We start from the raw sequence: 16,674 nt of genomic DNA on the forward strand, positions 1-16,674 counted from the left end.
GGTTTTCTCTAGCGAGTCGAGATCTATTTATATGGCCGTGGTCGGAATATTTGTTATAAGGACCCATGATCATGTAAACAGATCTCGATACTTACTAAGGAAAACTGTCCGAAAATTAAATCGTGTCTAATCATGAAAAATCAACATGGGAAGTTAATAAAGTCCGCGTTTTTGCAAGATAGACAGAGATGAGTAGAGTGTCTCTGTCTCTGTCTGAGACATTAATAGTATGTCACGCATGCACAGAATGAGAACCTTCCTATCTTACATGTTAACTTTTCACCACTAGTCACGACTCAATTTCCGGATGGTTTACCGCAGGTTTAGGTATATGAGCTTTGAGACCTGTTTGTATGATCGCGTAAAAGCCTACTTGAACCTAACTCACAATTTATATAATATACTATGCTTTAAGTAATTTATACTATCATTTATATACACTTATTAATTTATAATATCTTTAAATTATAGTTGTTTAAGTTAATAGATTAATTAATTTGAATCAAAGGTTGTTAATAATACTTGAACTAAAAAAGATATGAATCACATTTTACGAGTACGAATGTATAGTTCTGGTACTGTATCTGCAATACAAAAAAGTGCAAAATCAATCAGAAATGAATTTTTGGATTATTTTAAAGAAGATTTGGGGCATACTTTTATTCGTTCAAGCCCTGTTATTTCATATAATGATCATACAATAGCATTTGTTAATGCTGGCATGAACCAAGTATGTTTCAAAACTAGAATTATAAAAAATAAATCTATCACAGATTACTATTACTCTTTATAATTAATTTTCATTAATTATATTGTTTCATAGTATCAAATATCTATAAAACATCTAAATTTTTTCAGTTTAAAGGAATCTTTTTAGATTATTACAATCCGCCTGCAATGAAAGTTACAAATTCACAAAAATGTATAAGAATCAGTGGAAAACATAATGATCTGAATATAGTTGGAAATGATAGCTATCATCACACATTTTTTGAAATGTTAGGAAGCTGGTCTTTTGGGAGTTACTTTAAAGTAAGTTTCTAAAAATATTTTATTATAAAACAAATATATAATATTTATTTTAAAAAGATATTTTATCACTTTTAGTTTTCAATTCATATTTGTAGGAACAAGCTTGTCGTTATGCTTGGAATTTATTAACGAAACATTATGGTATTAATGAAGAATGTTTATATGTAACATATTTTGGTGGAGATGAAAGATTGGAATTGGAACCTGATTTAGAATGTAAAGATGTTTGGTTAAGTATAGGCATTAGGGAAGATAAAGTTCTTCCATTTGGGTTACAAGAGAATTTTTGGGAAATGGGTATTTCAGGACCATGTGGTCCTTGTACAGAAATACATATAGATCATACAAAGCAATTAAAAAATCGGTGTATGCAAATTAACAAGGGTTACACAGATCTTACTGAACTATGGAACATAGTCTTTATACAATATGAACGGTATGGAATAAAGCAATATAGAAGAATTATTATTATCAAGCTTGAAATAAATATTTTTTGTATAATATAATATCTATATTATTTTAAATACCAATTTGTTATCATTTTACATTAGATTATCAAATGGTACAATAGTACCTCTGCCAAAACATTATGTTGATACAGGCATGGGATTTGAAAGACTAGTTGCAGTATTACAAGGAAAACAATCCAATTACGATACAGATATTTTTCAACCATTTTTTAAAACTATTCAAAAATATACAAAAGCACCAGAATATAAAGGTAAATTTTATAATGACGAAAATGAACTTGATAGTGGATATAGAATTTTGGCAGATCATAGCAGAATGATTACTGTAGCTTTAGCAGATGGAGTTATACCAGAACAAAGGTAAATTATTCTAAATACAATAATTATAATTAATATATTATGTACATAATTATGTATATAATAGTTGTATGTAACTATGGGTTTATCTTTTCAGTAATAAACTTAGAAAAATAATAAGAAAATCAATTGATGTTAGTGAAAAAGTATTTAAAAAACAGGGAATACTTTCTGAACTCTCATATATTGTAGTAGAAAATTTAGGTGATGTTTATCCAGAACTGCAGGAAAATTTAAAAAAGGTACTATAAAGTAAAAAATATAATAAGAAAGATAGTGTAAGATCTTATAATTTATTTGTCTATCATATAGCATTTTGTAATTTATTATGTAATACAGGGTGATTGGTAACTGGTGGTACAAGCGGAAAGGGGGTGATTCTACGCGAAAAAAGAAGTCGAAAATATAGAATAAAAATTTTTCGTTTGAGGCTTTGTTTTCGAGAAAATCGACTTTGAATTTTCGCTCTTCAGCATTTTCAGCAATTTTTATAATAATAAACTTTATGATTACTTCATATTTCATTATGCATTCCTAATTTTCCGTTACGGCAAAAACAAACTTAAACTGCGATAATATCCATCGAGACAACGATCTACAGTGAGATCCGTTATAACGAGACGTGATAAAGTGCACGCATACCGAGCGAAAATTCAAAGTCGATTTTCTCGAAAACAAAGCCTCAAACGAAAAATTTTTATTCTATATTTTCGACTTCTTTTTTCGCGTAGAATCACTCCCTTTCCGCTTGTACCACCAGTTACCAACCACCCTGTATAATTATATTTAGGTGCAAAAGATAATAGAATTTGAAGAAGAATTATATAAAAAATTAAAGCATGATTGTTGTAAACAATGGACAAATATTGTTAAAATATATCCTCAACTGAGTTCGATTACTGAACAACTGATTCCTGGACTTGAAGATGGATACAAGTACCTTCGACGTGTACTTAATAACTTGTATGTGTCTGTATATAAGTATATAGGGTGATCTACGCAAAATATAAACTGTCTTTTTATAAATTATTAAGGTTAGTATATTTTGTATTATAGTTTGAAATTCTAGCTTGCATTATGATGGGAACTATCTCCATCATTTTTTGGAAAGAGCAGTTCATGAAGCAAAGAGTTCGTGCAGCAATCTGTATCTATAATTTGCAACCTGAATATAAGACAAACAGTACTTGGTTCACTTGTAAGTTTGATTTATTAGATTCTTTCATAGAATAAATGGTTCATTACGTTTTTTTTATAGAATGCATGAGACTATTACTGATTTCCTAAGGGGAAAAATACTCCCTCATTTATTTAAATGAAATGGCACATTTTTATATTTTATAAGTTTACTTAAAAACAATATTTATCTCAAACCTTTTTCATGACAATGTTTTAATAAAAATCAAGTCTGGAACATACAGCAACACAAAAAAGTAGACTTTATTTTTGAACAAGCAATATTTTGAATATTTGCAAAAGTAAAATCTGTTAGGTTATCTCAAAAGCTTCTTTCATTTTGTAAGGAAATAATAGATGTACAACATTTTTTGTTTTATATTATTTTATTGAACTATGTATGATCATAATAATAGAAATAGAACAAAATGGACAACATAATACTTATCTAATAGAACCTAATATATATTCTGAAAACGTAAATTAAAGTTCTTCTTTAATTTTAATATATTGATAGAGTCATCTGTTTACATTAAAAAAATGTAGTAGTTTCCAAGATAATAACTTGTAACATTTTATATGAGAATTGCTAAGTTCATCCTGATTAAGAAGAAAGTCAAAAGGTAGAATTACAAGTAATGTCGCAAACAGATTATGTTGATGGTTATAGAGGATTGTAGAGCAAAAATAATGATAGTGGATCATTTTTTATCGATCCTCTATCATGTATATGAATTTATTAACAGCATTAGTGAGGAATATGATAACTATATGCATATTGGATTGTTGGATAAATCTTAAATCTCTTCTAATATGAATTATAAATTATATTCTGACACCTTGCAATAATACAATTAAACCAAATGTACACCATCCTATTCAACAATCTCGTGCCATCTATTGGGTAATGTCATTATTTCATCCATGTAGAATTTTTGTTGTCTCTAAACAAAAACATGACCTCAGAAAAGTTTGACTTATTCAACAACCCAATAATAAGGTATTATTTAATTGTGAAAACTTAGTTTTTATATTCGCTAATTGCTATGGGTCAATACAGATCTGAAACTCTATGTAGACTAGTAAATGTATTTTATGTAGATCACCCATTATAGGCAAAAAAGTACATGTTGTTTAATTTATTATTAATTTTGCAGAGAAGGAAGTAATGTTTTATCAGGAAGTGTTGCTTTCAAGTTATATGACACATATGGTTTAAATGTAGAAATAATTACTAAACTAGCAAATATTGAATCTTTATATTTTGATAAAGTAGCTTTCCAGAAAGAATTAGAATGTCTCAAACATCGGTCTAGAATCGGCCTTGAAAAGAGTAGTATAACAGACATAAAGAAATCTTTAGAAATACTTGAAGAAAATTGTATACCTAAAACTGATGACAGCTTTAAATATAAATGCGTTCTTAATGGAAATAGTTATGAGTTTCCTAAAGTTGAAAGTAAAATTATGGCATTAATTATAAATGGTAAAGATTGATCATTAATCTCTCTCTTTGTCTGTGTGTACGTTTGTGTATACTGATTTCATATTACCTAAATTCAAATAATATAGTAAAAGAGTACATAATTTCTTTGTTTCAGATAATACAATAATAAATAAAGCAAATGAAAATACAAACAAAAATATACATTCAACTGTTAATGAGACAATTACAAATTACAATGCAGAATCAGATAAAGATAAAATTGGACTTATATTGGATAAAACATTATGTTATTCAACACAGGGTGGTCAAATATCAGACAAGGCTATCATCTGTTCAAAAAATTGGACGTTTAATGTATATGATGTGAAGAAAATTAATGGATATGTTATACATTATGGAAAATTTGTACAAACTGATTTGAGGTAAGTTTTTATTTTAATTTTTACCATAATTGTATTATAGTTGTTAATATTGTATCAGCAAGAATCTATAAAGAAAAAATTTGTTCCTATAGAAAATGGATTGAAGAACTAAACCTTAAAGATGATTGTTTGGTTTCCATTGAACCTGAATTTCGTGTAGGAGTAATGCAACATCATACTGCAACACATTTATTACATGCATCAATACAACAAATTATGCAAGCAGTTTATTTACGGAATTCTACTATTATTCCAAACAGCTTAAAATGTCAATTTAATTCATTTGGAGAAAATCTTTCTTTCAGGCAATTGAAAGAAATTGAAGAACTTATAAATAATGTTATAATAGCTAATGTCCCAGTTACTACAAAAATATTAAATGCTTTGGAATTATTAGCAGAAAGTTCTGTAACATTAATACCAGGAGAAATTCATTTTTATAAGGATATTAGGCTCATAGAAATTAATTTTCATGATTTAAGATCAAAGTAAGTATTCTTAGAAAATAATAAGAAAAGCTATGTTTTGAAAAAAAATTCTTTCTTTAGATATTTTTTTATTTGATGATAACTGATACTATGTATATGTTTCATTTAGAGAAGCATGTTATGGTACACATGTATTTAAAACAGGAGAATTAAAATATTTTTGTTTTCTCAATTATTTCTCAAAAGGAGCATCAAATTTTACTCTTGAAGCAACTGTAGGATCACTTGCAAAGTCTGCCAAATTGGCAGGTGAAAATATACATTATAAAATTTTGGATTTAGAAAACGAATTGAAAAATGGAAAAGTAACACGTAAAACATTTAAAACAATTAGTAAAAAGATTGAGAGTGAGATAAAAAATCCCAATAGAATACCAATACCATATCTCATTAAAGAAGAGTGTTTAATGAAATTAAAAGATTTAGATAAAATTTTTCACATACAAATGCAAGAAATAAAAAAGTAAGTATTATGCATAGCGATATAACTGTGATTAGAATCTATCAATTAAATTTTTATAATATTAATTTCCAAATATTACCTTGAATAACATTCATTGAAGATATAATAATATAGGATATCATATATTAATGATAATAATTAAGAACAGTCAACAATAATTAATAATAGAGAAATAATTATGTGTATTAGAGACGTAGTCGTATAACGATTAGGGTTTTGGCCGACTAGCCGATTAACCAATTAATCGGCTCCCGATTATTTGCTGATTATTTTTAAACACCGCTATAAATCGCGTCAAATTTATTATTGTATAATATTACGAATCCAAAGAGAAAATTGTTTGTTGTATTTATTTTATTACGTCGTGTTTCTTCATTTTAAACAGTTTTTTGTTGTAATAAAATTAAGAAATAATAATCAATGTTCCTAGTTAATTGGTACCTACTTATTTAATTTATTTCAATAAATACTAACTATTATTTTTAATTTTTTATATAATAATTAGGTTACATGCAAATATGTACCCATAAGTAAGTATACTACATATTAAAAAATATTAACATTATGCTAATGACAGTAAAGAAAGCTCATTGTAGTTTTACTTCTATGTCCTATGATACTAAAAATTTAAGGCCGATAAATGGTTTTTTTTACCGACTAGTCGCCAACTACAAAAGTGGACGGATAGTCAGCTTAACCTATTAGTCGGCACAACCCTAATGTGTATTATATGTATGAGAGATATCAATTTTCAAATGTCAATTAATATCAATGTTTTCAATGTGTCATTATCACCATCAATATAAATTTTGGAAATTTGATTTTTGATATTACATTAGAGATTACTGTAGTTTTAATTCTTTTACATTTAAATTAATAATAATATTTTGAAGTACTCCATTCCAATTTTGTTAATACTATTTCCAATATATTAATTATAGGTATTCAAGAAAACAAAAAGGGATGGATTAAGATGTTTGGGGTTTAAGGATATTTTATAGAATTTTCTATATTATGTACATTGTACAAACTTTTGCATTTCTAAATTTTCTATAAATGCATAAATATCTAGTAATTGACTTGCCATGTGTAAATGAAATATATATTAAATTAATGTTTGCATTTCATAATATGTATATTAGATTAAATTATATTATATATAAATATATAGATAAAATTTTTGTATCATTATATGCAATAATATTGTACTTTTATTCAGTCAAGTTTTATAATACAACAAGCATATTTAGGTGCTTTATTTTTCATAAATTGTCTTATATTTTATTTCATTATAATTATTATTCTGCAAAATTTTATATTTTTATGTTTTATATAGACTATTACTTCTGTATCTCTATTAATTACAAAGAATTAGAGATTTAGTAAGTAATAAACATGTTTTAACTTGTATATAAAAATTTTGTAACAAATAAAATTTTATTTATATATATATATATTAGTTTAATAATAACTGTATATTTATCTAAATGATGTATTATTGTTTTACATGGTTGTTATAAAAAAGTCTTAATGCATTCCACTGTTCGGTACGTAATAATATGTGAGATCTTTTTTGTTGCATATATGCTACTGCTTCCTCTGGAGTCCACTGATTTTTCTAACAAGGATTATTTTTATAATGTTCAATTTAATTCAATTTGAAAGATATATGAAATTCTATAAAAAAATCCATATGTTTATAATTATCTTACCTTCATTAAGTAGCATCCAACTAATGTTGCACTACGTGTTCTTCCTGCTTTACAATGAACATAAACAGTTTTAGGATAAGTTTTATCAACATTAGTAGAATTATTTAATTCAGTCGGAACATCACGAAATTTGTTAATAAAATTTACTCCAAGTTGTAATTTTTCTTGTGAAGGTGATTGAAAAATATCTGTTACAGGTAGTTGTAAAAATTCCACATTATTATTTTTCCATTCCTAAAAAATATGTGCAATCAAATGTTTCAATGTTGTCAGTGTTGTTTAATATATTAACTTAAAAATTTTTATTTAAATATATATAGTAATAATTCTTATATATGTATCTTTATATTTATATATATATGTGTGTATACATATATGTATATATATATATACCTCTTTAGTATTGGAAAACAACTGTAATTCATAATCTTCATTCATTGAAACAACTCCTCGGACATTTTCTTCATTTATTAACTAAAATTTTAAAGATCTTATTTTTTCGCAATTAAATTATATTTTTATTGCAATTTTAATATGCAATTAAAATTTGTAATGTAATATACCTGTTTGATCATACTTCGAAATGGTAGAGCACCTAATATAACAGTGTCATCAATTCTATCGTACCAATTTCTTGACGAAATTTTTTCCATTAATACATTATAGAAAAGCGTTGGATAAAATGTCAACCTCGCAAACATTGCCACTATAATTTAAACTCGTTAGTAAGGCAGTCACTACATATATATAAATCAAACATTAACTTTCGTGTTAAATACAATAAACGTATATAGTATAATTTTATTTTAAGTATTTCTTAAACAATCTTATTAAATCTTATCAAAGACTTTACAACCAGTCGTGATATTGTAAGTAGTTCACAAGGTGAAAGTAACAGAATTTACAATATGAGAAGGGAGTGAATGTTAACATAACGGTTTACGCTAGTTACGTAGTAAGATTCATACATTCTTTTTTAAAGCAATCACTTTTAATAAGCAACAACATATAGTACAACATATAGTATAAATAATTATTATACGAAACCTTAAATTATTTAAATGAATAGACTAAATAATTTTTGTTTAAAACAAATTAAAGTAATCGAACTTTGTATAATAAAAAATAATCTGTTTTGAAATGATTTCATAATTTTGAAAATTAATAAAGATATAAATTTATAATTAAATAAATAAATACGTATATCTACTTATAACTTCGAAATGTTGCTACTGAATCTAAAACATTCAATCTCATAATATTGAATTAATAAAAATACTTAGAATTTTTTGATATCAAATGACTTACTTTCATAATATACATATTTATTTAATTATGATTATCATTGTTATAATTATCCCACAATTACATGTACATAACTATACTTTTTTTTTCAAAATCCTATTGATTTTATAGAAAACTGATTAAAATATTATTAATGCACAGATTCTGTTTATATATGACATAATGTATATGATATAGCTTTTTAAATATTTTCTTCAATAGTAATCAAGATTATATTGTATTTGCCATTATTCTTTAATATTGTTATATCGTTTTTTATTTATTAAAGAAACATTTAAATAATGCAATTATTTTATTTATTATAGTTCTTGATATTAATTTATCTTAAATAATATTACTTTGTTCTAATAGCCTTTTATCACTTTTTACTTTTTTAATTAATATAATTATTAATAAGATTACATTTTTTCTATATATATTTAACTGCTAATCAAATACATGCATATGTATATACGTATGTAGATACATTAGCTATGATATATAATGTCCCATATTTGAATAAAGAGGAATAATTATATGATAATAATAGCAATGCTGATCATTATTATATATATAGAATTATGGAAATTTATTTTTAAATATCAAAATTATTAAGATTTATTGTACACAAGCAGAAATCTTATGATATACTGTTTTGATATATATATATAGTTGAAAATATTTTTAAATTTCTAACAAAAAACGTAATATGTTTGTAATTATATATTTTATATTTAAATTTCATTTTGACAGTAATAAATCTTCATCTAAACAATAATAGCCTAATTCTCCTTTTCTGAATAAAGAAAGAAAATGTTCTGCTGCAAACCTTAAGTCTGGCTTTATAATTATTTTACCATCATAATTCTTTATTCTTAAAGTCTTTTTTAATTTTGCTGCAATATATGTAAGAATGTATGATATATTATCATGTGGTTCTCTTAGTTCTAATTTTTCAACATATTCAAATCGTTTCTGTTTATTTAGCCAAAATAATAAAAAGTCTGCCAATATTTCTGGACCTATTAAATGATCTTGCATACAACCAACTAATGCTAATTTTAAGCCTGTATGCATATTATCTACTTTGGGAGTTAAAATTCCTGGTGTATCTAAAACATAGATATCTGGTTTTTCTGATACTTTCACTCGTGTTGATACAGATCGTGTAATGCCAGCAATACCGCCAACTGGCACAGCACTACTTTTACGAAGAATATTATTTCTTAAACGATTGATAAGTGATGATTTCCCTACATTAGGAACGCCAATGATCATTATTTGAAATGAAGACTCATGTGCTCTGTTATGGCGATTTGATTCCTTAATTAATTTTTGTGCTAAAGGTAATAATTCTTTAGCACCTTCACATTTTACATTTCTAAAACTAGTAAATAATATGTTAGATAATCCCTTTTGATTTAAATTTTCCACTATAGAGTTCTTAAATTTCATATCAGCTAAATCCATTTTGTTTAATACAAAAATATGAGGTTTTAATCCAGTCAATGTATTGCTGTAATCTGCATAATGCCCAGAAACTGGAATTCTTGCATCATGAACTTCAATGATACAATCTACGTTTTTTAACTGTTTTTGCATGTTTTTTAAGCCTTTACCCATATGTCCAGGGAACCATCTTAATATATCTTTTGTTGGTATGTTGAAAATATCACGAAATTTGGGTGTTACATTACCTGGACTCATCATTTTGAAACTTCTTAACCTATACAATTCTCCCTAAGAAATTTCCTGAAACAATAGTTGTGTTGTATAATATTTTAAATATACATATTTATTAATTAGTAAGTACATAATGTCGAAATTTAATTATACAGTAATGTGTACGCATTAAATTAAAAATATTTATATAAAAAAATTATGGTAACCTTATGCTGAATTCTGTTCATTTTATGCACATATAATACTCTATATTGCAGATAATATGTATTTAAAATAGTGATTATATAAGCAGTTCAAAATGTTCAAGTATGTAAAAAGTTGGATATAAGAAAATCTGATTATATTCTGTAATTCACTTAAAAATGAATATTGTACTTACATAATACTGTATATACAATGAACATATGTAAATATTTCGAAGGAGTTTAATTATTTAACATTCTATTAAACGAATGTTTAAATTTGTTTTATTTTGCAATATATTTGTATAATATAATATACTGTACATTTGTATATCAAATAAATATATTATATCATAATTAAATATGTTACATATATGTAACTATAAGAGCAAATTTTCTCTGCGATTACATTTAAGTTTATATATATACACATATATTACTATATATAAGTTAATTGAATTGATTATATTTAGATCCGAAAGGTTACAAAAACAATATTTTAGAAATGTTTCCTTTACCGTAATATATGTTATCAATTTTCAATGTAAAGAACATTGTATTCTATTATAAAATATTATTATTAGTAGTACTGTAAAATATCAGGTTGTTTTAGGCGATATAAACTTTGTAATGATTCAATTTAATGTCATTATATATATTATATGTATGTAAACTTTATTTGACAAAAGTCGGATAATAGGTCTAAATTTCATAAAAAGGTCTATAGTCCCTCTATTAGTGACACTTGAGTTTCACTAGTCGACAATCAATAGTTGCAGTCGTAATAATCACGTTTTATTTACGTTTATTGTCTCATCTCGTTGGGCAGGCTACAGATATATTTTGTAAATATAAATATAATCAGATATAATATAAATATACTTTGTAAAAGTACTAGAAAAAGCACTAGGTTATTCATAAAGTTGGTAGTATCAAGAGCCGTTTAGAATTTATGACTATGATTTTAATTTACTTTATTCAGCGTATTGTACATAGAAATATTTAAAAATAAATAATTTAAAAATGAGAAAGAAATTGTTTATTTTTCTTATATAGATGATACTGTTTAATTATTATTCATATATATTTATACAAGTGCTTATTTGTCATTGCATAAACTACCTAAGAATTATCATCCAATTGAAATGAATTTACGATTGATACATATATTGGAAGAATGCATGTAAAACCTTTATTAGCTTAAAATTAATGAATCTTACAAACAAATTTCGCTGACATTTATTTAATTAATTTTATATCCAGTATTCTAAAATACAATTTCGTTAAACGCTTTAATTTATAACTAAATAGTCAAATGTGAAACTTATAACTATAAATCGAAATTTAACTTATTGTTGATAACTCAGATTTATAAGTTGCTATTAATAGTTAATTTACACAGATCAATATGCCGAGAGTAACTATCTATTGTTGTACCACATTTTGGACTACCTTTATGATGATACGAACTTGACATAAAAACTTGCCATAAAGGTTTGTTCACGATTGCGCACAGGGTAGGTTCGCGGTCATGCAAGAATCCACATGAGCCTGTTGCCAGTTATTGATCCTGACACGATTAAACAACACTGCATTGCTGTTAACTACGAAAACAATTCTGGTCACGCAGCATTTGTAAAAACGCGCCGACAAACGGTTACGGTAACGTGTGCGTCTATATTTACACAAAGTACTACGATCTCGAAATGTGCTGAAGTGCCTCTCCGACGTTATCGTTATTCTGTCAAAATGTAGAAGAGGTCCCGTAAGACTCGAAATATCGATGAGTGTTACTTTCCATTCATCCGCAAAGATGTCATCGTTAGTTTTTCACGGAAAAAGGAACTTTTAAATAGAACATATTGAAAATTTTTGTCATAAGAAATTTCGAATTTTCTTGTTAATTCCATTTTCTCAAAATTACGTATTTTGACTTGGAACTTTAGGAAGACTTGAATTTGTGTTGCTGCTGCACATGTGATCCTTTAGGTGTTATCTTCGGTTCGTAATGAAGAAGTTTACAATTAAAGGCGTGCTCGACGGGTTCCGATCATCGGTACCGCAACCCGTCAAACCTGATCAGGAAATCGTCGAAAATTTACGGCCAGAACATTTTCAAGTAAAGAAGGTCAGTAGCGATATACTATAACTATTAACTTATAAGTTACACATCTATTTCAAATTACATGTACTAGCGTTAAAATAGATTAAAATATGCTATGTTATTTTGAATATATAGTATTATCTTTTTCTAAAAGCTGTTTTCGGTTTATAAGTGGAATGACCCAATTTAGAAGCATTTATTGCATACTACGTTTTTTATCGTTTGACTTTTTATTTGACAACTATAGCCATTTTTCTAACTATGAAATTAATATGTCAGTATAATATCACTAATGTTATCATAGTGGATATATGTTGTACAATATATACTATGATATCACCGCTATTAGTAATATAAATGTAGAATCAAAATATCATAAAAATAATCTTGAATTAAAAACGACCATACATATTATATTGTGTTCCTGAAGTTACTAATATTATTATTATCTTTATTGTAATATATTACTTTTAAGCAAATATACAGCTACAAATTTAAATAGATGCAAAATAGCTGAATGTATTTGTTGCTAAGTTCTGTTTATTACCATATTCTTTAATGCGTGTAATTTCGATGAATAGCATTGAATACAGGTTATAAAGGAATAAAGTCTAGTGTATACGTATGTATGGACATATATAAGTATATATATATATGAAATACTAATAAGTACAAAAGTATTTCTGGTTTAGAAATAACGTGAATTTTTTTGTAAATTATGATATAATATGAATTATGATAAGGTTCTATCAATTAGAACTTTATAATAAAGAAATGAGGAAAGGAAAATAATGTAGACGTGTATAAGATACATTCTTTGCACTATCTTACTACTAAAACTTTTTCAAAATAAAAAATTTCGATTCGTTCATAATTACGATTATCAGTTAGTAGGAGTTAAGAAATTGATTATTATGAATTTTCAATACAAATCGAATTACAAATAATTCAAAAGAACAATGTGATCTTTAATCTTTTCGGAATATTTATAATTGCATATTTATTCAACAGATACATTTGGCATTTTAATCGATTATAATACCTTAACGTTCTAAGTAAGAAAGGATTACACCATGCAAAAGAAGTGACGATATGCACTTGCACGATACATATCTAGCGATAGTTTATCCTATGTACGTGTAATACATTATCAGAGTAACATTGGTGGGTTGCATATCAACGTGACGTAGTTAAATATGAATATTGATTTCAAAATTGTTAATAATGCGAATAAATATAACTTTTTAAAGAAAAGTGGAAGGTGACTTAAGAGAAATTGCCAAACGGATATAATGATGCTTTTTGACTTTATTATATTAGTATTATATTATAGCATTTATATCATCTGGCATCTTAATCGGGAGAGAGAGGGGGGGAGAGAGAGAGAGAGAGAGAGAGAGAGAGAGAGATTGAATATTATAGATTTGCAATAATTTTATTCAGTAGCATTGATGCTTATGTCTTCAAGATCTCTTGAAGATCATTTGTTAGTATTGTCATCGTATTAAATAATAAAAATAATAAATAAGATGTCCTTCTTTGAGCATGAAATTCAAGTTATTAAGATATAGATAAATATAATTATTCAGTAAAAAAAGTTGTGTTGTCCAGTACTCGTGGAAAGTGAAATTAATTATCATCGTATAAACCATTTATCACGTATTATAGTTTCCATAGGATTATTATTAAAAGGATGGAATTTTTAACATTTTTTTGTTTACAATAAATTCATATATAAAAAGTAATCAATCGTGAAACATTGGATTAATGTATTCAAGTTTGTTTTTATACGAGATGACAGAAACGCCCAACTGATTATGTAGATAGAGACAGAATTACGCTTACATATACTATATAAATTTCCTTATACGATATGATTAATCTTGCTACGGTCTTCGAATTATATATTCTAATTTTGCTTTCATTTCAACAAACAAAGATATGTACTCTTATAATGATTTAAGAAAGACAGGAGCATAAAATTAGAATTAAAAATTGCGCGCGTTAATAACGATTTTCTCATACCCTTTTCAAGAACATTTTAACCAATAGAGAAATACCCAAAGAATATAGATAGGTTAAGAATAAATGTACAATTGTTATTTTCAGACTTACATTTTCATAGTTCCTAGTTGATTCCTTTTATGATGAAAAGAACAATCTAATATATTTTATTGTATTAATGTTTAAAAAAATGTCATTTTCATGTATGGAAAACAATTCTAAAAGATAGAAAACATATCTAAGTAAATATGTGAATTATCGTCTGCTGTAAAGTATGCAAGAATATTTAAAACGTTGGCATGCTTAGTGATTAATATATTCCTTTTCAGTATAAGAAAGAATTACGTTTTTCGCAAATTTCTACAGCTTTTTTGTTATTGTTTCTTGTATTGAATAAAATTCTTCAAAGTGGGAAGCATGGCCAAACCATAAATGCTTCCTGTCGTCGTGGTGCTTTATGGCTTTCGTTCAGCAAAGGAAATCAATATACGATTTGTCGTTAAATCAAAATAAATGCGATCTGCTTGTGTTTTGCTACATATTTCATTATTTTCTGGTATTTTCATCGGTGCCTGAGTTTTAATACGAATCCGCAAATCGTTTTCTTTATTTCATGCTTCAAGGAGTAAAGTGATGTTTAAACTAGCGCAACAAATGTTGCAAAATGCACATACACGTATAAAGGAGGTTACTTTTAATGGAAGCATGTGCAGGTCGAGATTCAATGCGCTGCGTCGATAACAGTATCGAAACGAATTCCTTTACGTCATGCATATCGGTTTATCTGCCTTTAAAAACAATCGTGTCACCTACATAAACTGTTCATTGGTAAGATGAAAATTCAGTAGGAGGCGTTGAACATAATAGAATATTATACATATAATCATGTATCAATACAATACGATATAACATCAATATATGTAATATAATGGGATTTTGAATGAGGGATCAGGAATGTCTTTTACGCAACAATAAAATAATGTCTAATAAAATAAAGTGATGATACAAAATGGAAAAATACAAGAATACTTGTTGCGTGATGCCATTTTCTCTCTTTTTTACCAATTCCCTCTGTACATAATTCTTCAATCTTTCCTTTAGTTCTTTCTTTTCGTTTATTGTATTTAATTTCAATTCCTTCAGTTCTTCGTGAAGCTGTCGTAGCTTCATTATGTCGATCTCTTCGATTTTTGTTTCTTTCTTCGATTTTACCATGTTCTTGATTTTGATTAACGTTCCCTCGATATCATCTCCCGTTACAATCATTTCAGTAAGCCTCTTTGAATCTTCCCTTACTTGTATTTCTTCGCTTATTCTCAATATTTCTTACTTCAATGTTTCAAATTGTTTAACACTACAAGTTACCAGTCTCTTAATCATATTTTATTGTCATTACGTAAGATGGACAATCGAAATACTTTCACATTTCATTCCCTAATCCTAATATCTCTTTTATCTCGGTCAAATCTCTAAATTAATATTTTGCAACAATACATTACATATATATCTACCTACGTATCGGTTGTATATGTAATTATATATGTTTAAAAATACAATTATAAGTCATATGGTTCGTTGTTTAGTTATTGAATCTGCAGTGATATGATAAATAGAGATTATTGAATAAATCCATTGATTTTCAACAGTTAAGTAGGTTTCTTTTGTCACAAAAGTATATAAAATATTCAATACACTATTCTGTAAGCTTAATTGCTTAGTTCTTAAACTTTCCAATATTGCCCACGAAAGTGCGTATGTATTTTTAAAAGCTTGGTTTGAAAGCAAGAAAATGAATTTAGAAGTTCATACATATATTAATTCTACATATGTACCATATGTTACATGTCGGA

General features: G+C 26.4%; 4 protein-coding genes across 14 annotated transcripts in view; 2 read left to right on the forward strand and 2 right to left on the reverse strand.

Moving 5' to 3' along the window:
* The first annotated feature begins 89 nt into the window (after positions 1–89).
* Positions 90–6,925, forward strand: LOC100743931 (alanine--tRNA ligase, mitochondrial). 3 transcript variants are annotated; one of them, XM_024364983.2, is made up of 11 exons: positions 90–327; positions 878–1,032; positions 1,128–1,468; positions 1,584–1,862; positions 1,957–2,101; positions 2,650–2,822; positions 4,193–4,521; positions 4,637–4,904; positions 4,997–5,392; positions 5,502–5,855; positions 6,797–6,925. In XM_024364983.2, exons 2-11 carry the CDS (start codon positions 898–900, stop codon positions 6,825–6,827), a joined length of 2,451 nt encoding a protein of 816 aa, XP_024220751.2. In that variant the 5' UTR covers positions 90–327; positions 878–897; the 3' UTR covers positions 6,828–6,925. The 3 variants fall into 3 exon arrangements, with proteins under 3 accessions (XP_024220751.2, XP_024220749.2, XP_024220750.2); XM_024364981.2 differs by lacking the exon at positions 90–327 and adding an exon at positions 334–730 and having other exon boundaries at positions 859–1,032; XM_024364982.2 differs by lacking the exon at positions 90–327 and adding an exon at positions 593–730.
* A 382-nt stretch (positions 6,926–7,307) lies between these two features.
* On the reverse strand, positions 7,308–10,909 carry LOC100744050 (phosphatidylglycerophosphatase and protein-tyrosine phosphatase 1). The gene is made up of 6 exons (XM_024364988.1): positions 10,741–10,909; positions 10,549–10,603; positions 8,131–8,273; positions 7,961–8,041; positions 7,568–7,801; positions 7,308–7,473 (listed from the first exon to the last, which is right to left on the reverse strand). Exons 2-6 carry the CDS (start codon positions 10,559–10,561, stop codon positions 7,351–7,353), a joined length of 594 nt encoding a protein of 197 aa, XP_024220756.1. The 5' UTR covers positions 10,562–10,603; positions 10,741–10,909; the 3' UTR covers positions 7,308–7,350.
* On the reverse strand, positions 9,562–10,592 carry LOC117151117 (mitochondrial GTPase 1). Its single transcript, XM_033318819.1, has one exon. It carries the CDS (start codon positions 10,559–10,561, stop codon positions 9,593–9,595), a length of 969 nt encoding a protein of 322 aa, XP_033174710.1. The 5' UTR covers positions 10,562–10,592; the 3' UTR covers positions 9,562–9,592.
* Positions 10,910–12,229: 1,320 nt separating the features above from the next.
* Positions 12,230–16,674, forward strand: part of LOC100744239 (syntaxin-binding protein 5) — a 73,982-nt gene continuing 69,537 nt past the window's right edge. For 3 of the 9 annotated variants that reach the window (XM_012381047.3, XM_033318818.1, XM_012381048.3), the window contains exon 1: positions 12,233–12,844. In XM_012381047.3, the coding sequence (XP_012236470.1) occupies positions 12,725–12,844 (120 nt within the window). In that variant the 5' untranslated portion in view covers positions 12,233–12,724. Of the gene's footprint in view, positions 12,845–16,674 lie in introns of all 9 variants that reach the window. The other 6 variants (XM_012381045.3, XM_012381043.3, XM_033318816.1 and 3 more) reach the window with 4 other exon arrangements.

This window comes from Bombus impatiens, unplaced genomic scaffold (assembly GCF_000188095.3).
Source record: "Bombus impatiens unplaced genomic scaffold, BIMP_2.2 scf_0120, whole genome shotgun sequence".
NCBI lineage: Eukaryota > Metazoa > Arthropoda > Insecta > Hymenoptera > Apidae > Bombus > Bombus impatiens.

Coding starts and splice junctions, on each gene's coding strand:
- LOC117151117 (XM_033318819.1), bottom strand. CDS start 10,561: ATGATGAGTCCAGGTAATGTAACACCCAAATTTCGTGATATTTTCAAC.
- LOC100743931 (XM_024364981.2), top strand. CDS start 539: ATGAATCACATTTTACGAGTACGAATGTATAGTTCTGGTACTGTATCT. Junction 731..858: donor TTAATGCTGGCATGAACCAA/GTATGTTTCAAA, acceptor AAATTTTTTCAG/TTTAAAGGAATCTTTTTAGA. Junction 1,863..1,956: donor GGAGTTATACCAGAACAAAG/GTAAATTATTCT, acceptor TTATCTTTTCAG/TAATAAACTTAGAAAAATAA.
- LOC100744050 (XM_024364988.1), bottom strand. Junction 8,042..8,130: donor TTCGAAGTATGATCAAACAG/GTATATTACATT, acceptor TTAAAATTTTAG/TTAATAAATGAAGAAAATGT. Junction 7,802..7,960: donor TGTTTTCCAATACTAAAGAG/GTATATATATAT, acceptor CATATTTTTTAG/GAATGGAAAAATAATAATGT.